General features: G+C 42.0%; 1 protein-coding gene across 1 annotated transcript in view; it reads right to left on the reverse strand.

Annotated features, from left to right (window-relative positions):
• The window catches only part of LOC109042965 (kelch-like protein 17), a 41,557-nt gene extending 37,397 nt beyond the window's left edge, over positions 1-4,160 (reverse strand). Inside the window, exons 1-2 of the mRNA XM_019059954.2 lie at positions 3,926-4,160; positions 1,044-1,140 (exon numbers count right to left, since the gene is read on the reverse strand). Of these exons, the coding sequence (XP_018915499.1) occupies positions 1,044-1,140; positions 3,926-4,039 (211 nt within the window). The 5' untranslated portion in view covers positions 4,040-4,160. The remainder of the gene's footprint in view (positions 1-1,043; positions 1,141-3,925) is intronic.
• Between the last annotated feature and the right edge of the window lie 1,840 nt (positions 4,161-6,000).

The raw sequence follows: 6,000 nt of genomic DNA on the forward strand, positions 1-6,000 counted from the left end.
ATTTGATTCTGCAGAGCCACTCTGAAGTAATATCAGTCCAGTTTTGTTGGGTCAAAGCAGACTTTGAATAATATTTAAGAAGACTTTTAGATCCCTTTTCTCTCTGCACACACCACGTTACCCACGTTTTTTCTTGAAAAATTAAATCACTATTTGCTAGAAACCCTTATTAACTTAAAGGACGCAAAAAGCAAAGCGCCTTCAACTTTTCACGTATGCAATATGGACATCCATCAAGTGCGAATAGTTGCATCAAGCATTTTTATCAAATCTACGGTTGATGTTGCAAGAGGCGAAAAACAAGCGAAGCGCCTTCAATTTTTTACGTATGCACTGTGGTCATCCATCAAGTGCGAATAGAGGTATCAGGCGTTATCATCAAACTAGGATCGTTGACACTAAAAGCGAAAAAAAGACGCATTCATGAAGTACGAATCGACATTTTTTGTCGGGGTTTTTTTTTTCTTTTTTTTTTTTAAAAATTAAAGTTGACACAATTGTTCTTATAAAATCGGCGCTTCTCACCAATTTTCGCCTTCAACACACAAAGTTTCAAACCCCCTCCTTCCCATCCTCCTCATGCGAGATTAGCCCCCCCCCCTCCCCCACTCTTGTAGAGCGTGCATTAATTTACGCAAGGTCCCTGACGCAGAGGGGGCTCTAAAGAGGGGGAGAGATGCAACCCCGCTTCTCAATGACGTCATTAGAGTACACTTCCATTCACCTGTATCATCACGCTCCCCCTCACCCCCGCTGTTGGAGCTCATTGGTAAGGCGCACAGTGGCTCAAGTCAATTAAGGAGGTCGGCCATGAAATTTTTAACTAAAACTGCACATTTTTACGTTTATTTCGTCACATTTTAAACCTTGAGAGGTGCTTCTTGATGAAAATTTCACGAGGAAACCGATGGAACCACCTTTAAAACCCCATAGTTTTGTATAAACAGAGTTATAAGCGTTTGAAGATTCCAAATTTTGTCCGACCTCTCCTATTGGCGTGATCCACTGTGAGGCGCGAGGAAAAAGAGGGAGGACTGACTTACCGTTGAACATGGCGAAGAAGTACGGGCTGTTGGATGCTAGAACTACTTTATGAGCTTGTATGATGTCGACTCCGACACGTAACCGCACGTCGCATAACTGGAACAAAAGAAAATCGAGACCATTGTTAGAGATGTCTGCGAGTGAGAGGAGAAATTCGCAGATGCCGATTTTCTTGCTCCCGTGTTGTTCCGAGAAGTCGACCATTGACACGCAGCTTTGCAGCGTGGATTAAAAAAGTTGCTTAAGACTAGACGGAGATCCAGGGGAATAACTGGATGTAATTAGGCTGAAGGAAACAATGTGCGAATAAAGTCGATCAGAAAGAACTACGAAGCAATACAAAGCATGCAAATCCGAGTTTTATAGTTCCTTTTCATTTAATTCAATTGCACAAACTTATTTTTAACATAAGGATAGTGAAACTTTCAAACGACGTATCTCGTTTGCGGTGTCTTAAAATCGCCGGTTCCATTCTATTTCTTTGAAGGAGAAAAAAATCAGCATCATTCCACGTGGTTTTTATAGAATTTTCTTCGCACAGATGAGAAAAATCACGTTTGATTTAAAGAATGGAATAGAATAGAAAGAATGAAGTTTGGGTAGTTTCCCGTTTAGAAGATTAAGTATGACTGGAAGTATGCGGCTTCGGAAATCGAGATACGTTGTTTGAGAGCGTGGAGAATTATTCGGTGGTCAATACCCCATACTTTGGCTGCCTACTAACAAAAACCATCCGGTAATCACTAATCAGATAGTTCAGTTCCTACGAATAAAGTCCAGCTGAGTGAGCTGTATAATGTGGTTATGCGAAGTAAGTATGATAGGCACAGAGTTTCGTAGCCCTACAAACATTCATATCACATTCTAGGTCTCAAAAATTTCATCAAATTGTTTTTTGTTGCAAACACGATTGTAATAAAATATTTGTAGCAGTGCATGCATTTTTCCACAAACAAAACATTTACTAGTTCATCGTTACCTTCAAAGAAACGTTGATTCATTCGAATGCAGCAACATTTTCACTTACGAGTTTTTATTGTACTTTGAACAAAGTGCTCGGCATTTAGAATCAAAATTTCACATATTTTTTTCAGATTGCACGCCAAAATTTTACACATAAATTTCATAATCATGGTCTCGTACAAGATTTAATTATTTGAGTTAATTATGCAACATTGGAAAAGTCATGTTCCCTCGTCTGGGAAACGACGAATTACGAACCAAAAAGTTCAGTCAAACAAGACAGATAGGTATGCGTTTATACAAATCGGACCAGGCCTAGTTGCGTATCATCCGAACTACAAACCTTACTATCGAACTTTTTAACAGCGTAAAGTAGGTTAAAAATTAAAAACTGAAGTTTAGGATACATGTTTAGCCGAGAATATTACCCAGCAGACGGACTATTGGAAAGTGGAAGTTGGAAGTTGGAAGCAGCTCGATAAGACACAAAATTTCGATGTACATCTTGTCTAATCGTGCTTACAAAGTTTCAATAATTGGCCCGTAGGGCACGATGCTCACTTAAGTGTGAGGGTTCTCAAGGGTAATGGCAGCTCCACCGAGTTACGCTACGAGGGAACGGATTTTAAGCACCTTCAATGTGAGAGTTAGACGAGTTGGCTTTTTGTCAACTTGCATACATGCTTAAAGTTGACGATCATAGCCTGTTGCATTCTTTACGCAGAATTCAACTTTGTACGTGCACTCCCGTAAATCGTAAAAAAGTAAAAATTTCCTTCCATTCGTAGTCCTGCTAGAACACAAGTGCAACATTTTTCCTCAGATGAATCTGCGAGAGGGTATAAATCCAGTGAGTATAGAATCGGACATAAAATGCTCAGGGAATTCCTCGTGCAACCATTGCGTAACTCTCTGCTTCCTAACTACCAACCCTTCAACACCGTTGCGTTATGTCGCATTCACGACCACGTGCCCAGAATGCGTATTGTTTCGTAAGTAATCTACTGCAAAATTTCAGAAAATTCAACTTGAAAAATTTTTCGGCGTGCCAATCAATCGTGCCCTCGATTCAATACAAACTCCCCTTGCCTAACATTAACTTCAAAATTATTTTTAAAAATAAAATTTGTCATTTGCCGTCTTAAATATTTGCTTTGCGGACTCATTCACCCCCACGTCATGAATAGAGATTGAGTATTTGAGAGATACAGTTTTTTCCATCGAAAACACTGAAAAAAGATCCTGCATTTGTTTGGTTCCAATCCGATTCAGTAGCAAATCGCCTCCCAACAGTGCTGAATTGGATCCAAACAACGAATAACCTATTTCAGTGGAACTGATGGTAATAAAACCATAACTTTCGATATTTTCCTGGAAGCCTGGAACTGTGGCAAAGCTATGTCTTAATGGTTCTACAGCGATGGCAACAAAGAGGTGTGCTGATAAAACTAACGGAAGGCACCAAATCAGAGGGTGAAAATCGTGTTGTTTTGGGGGGACTCTGACTCCAGACTGATTGTCTACCAAAGCGCTATTCGATGCAAATTAAGTCTGATTAATCCTTCCTCGCACAAAAAGGTGCACTTGAAAAAAAAAACACAGTGCTTCAACAAAGAAAAAAATTGAGACAAAAATCACGCATTAAAAACAATCGGTCACTGGATGAAAGAAAAAAAAAATCAAACAAATCACTGCGTTCAATATGGTTGAATACACATGTGCCGGCACATTAAAGCATAAAAACATCAATTTACATAGTATTTCCATAACGGGAACTGATTGCGTAGGAGGGGGAAGGGGGCCTCTCGAAAAAAAAAACATGCAAGAATTGATCTGTGCTGTAGATTTACCCGCTGGAAGTGTTTGACGAAGTCGAGAAAAAAAATCATGCATAGATTGATCTGTACAATAGAATTACCCGCGGGAAGTGTTTGGCGTAGTCGAAAAGGCGGCCGCCCTCGGGGTCCTCGGAGGCCGGGTCTCCGTGACCCTTGACCCGGGGCTTCCGGGGCGGGCAGCGTTTCTCCAACATCCCTGCAGAGCGCGCACAGAACCGGCTTCGGACGGACGACCGCGTGTCACTGGGGCCGCGAGAAAAATCTCCGCGGAGGAAACTCGGCGCCTCGAACTTACTCGGGAACCGGTTTGCGCTATTCTACATATCTCGAGCGGGCCGCCCGGGTGGGGAAAAAAGGCCGGGCCAAAAATGAGACGACACCTGGGAAAACGATTGGCTCTCGGTGACGTGGCCCGGCCAGGGTTGTCGGATGGACGCCGGAGCGTGGATAGAGCGTGGCGCTTTCCTGTGAGTGAAGAAGAAGCTGGAATTTTTGCAGGAGTGGACGATTTGCGATTTTGCCACCTGTTCTGATGTTGACTCTACTCTTCTGTAATGCCTCGTATTTCTCTTATCATCCTATTTCTTTTTCTGATGCTTTTGTCTTCCATCACTTCTCCTACCTCGAGTTTTTCCTCTATTTCTTTTCTTCTCATTTTACCTCTCTGTACACTGAGGGGGGGGGGGGAACTCCGGCCGTGGAAGTCGTACTTACATGCTATACAGATATACCGTTCGCGTTCCAGGCTCAGAAGCCGAAAGTTCCGGGCGCGGGCGTAGCATGCGGAGCAATCGAAGCCACGGCTCCAGCACCCGGAACATTCGTCCTCTGAGTCCGGAACGAACGGTTATGTCTTTGTAGCCCTTTACTTTTTTTCAGTGTATGTATGTAGTAGTCGCTTTTACAGCGCACTAACGCGTTTTGCAACACCCAACCGCCACTGGAGTCTGTCAATGTCGAGAATTTCCGGAGGCTGGCGTCTTTCTTTCTCTCTTTGTATGCAGTCTATCCACCTTCCGGCTGCAATTTCGCTCCTCACTCTTATCAATTTTTTCTTTCTCTGCTACATCTCTTTTGTCACATCCTCTTCTACTGCATGCATTCCCCTTCACATCCTTCTCTCCTTACTCTCCTGATCCAGACATATTCTCCTCATTCTACACTGAGAAAAAAGTTCGATAATGTGGGCTGAAAGCTCAGTGTTCAATATAGTTCAAACTAAGTTTTCTTTAATAGAAAGTTCGGTTTTTGTAACTGAACTTTCAGTTTGTATGACCAGACTTTCAAATGTAACCAAACTGGGGGAAAAAAGAAGAAAAGATGCAATGCGAGCCTAGCTTTTGGTCACACTAACCTAATGGTTTGATTGACATTAGACGTCGAACATTCGGTTCACATGAACTTTTTTTTCTAAGTCGACAAATTCTGCTTCTTCCACAGCTCCTATTTTGTCGTTTTCTCCATCCCCTTTCTGTTCGTCCTCCTTTTTCCTTTTCCTTCCTTTTTATTGAATGGAAGTCCTGTCCGCGAGAAGCCCAAATTATACCTTTGACCTTTCTTACGATAATGACACAGACACCTTACGTGAAAAAAAATTTGGTGTATCCGAACTAGTTAGGATCATATGAAACTAGGTTTTGTTCGGTGCGCACAAACGAATTATTCGGCCTGCTCAACCAAACTATAAGAATTTGTTCTAGTTCGGTTCAGCGGACCGAACAGTTTGGTTGAGTAGACCGAATAATTCGGTTGTGTGTACCGAACAAAATCTCGTTTCATAGGCTCTGTTCTAGCTCGGATTCACCGAAACTTTTTTTTCAGTCATAAAGTTTCAGTTAAGTCATAAAGACCGAACTTTCGGAGTTAAGTGACGACTGGGTAATTCAATTAGTTACATAAAATTTTTCATTTTTTTGACCAAAAAGAAGAAAAAAAGATTCTATATTACACGCGGACCGAAAGTTTTATGAGACAAAACCTAAGAGTTTAATCAGTAGAGTGAACCATCACGTTCGGTTCAAAGGCAACTGGAACAAGGTGCGCGACAACCGGTCTGAAAATTTTCGATGAAATTTGGCGTCAGCAACGCCGTTGAACAAACGTGTTTAATCGGCGAAGTGCCCCACTAACGCGACAGAGTCTAGTGCCGAATGGC

The sequence above is a fragment of the Bemisia tabaci genome, chromosome 6 (assembly GCF_918797505.1).
Source record: "Bemisia tabaci chromosome 6, PGI_BMITA_v3".
Taxonomy (NCBI): domain Eukaryota; kingdom Metazoa; phylum Arthropoda; class Insecta; order Hemiptera; family Aleyrodidae; genus Bemisia; species Bemisia tabaci.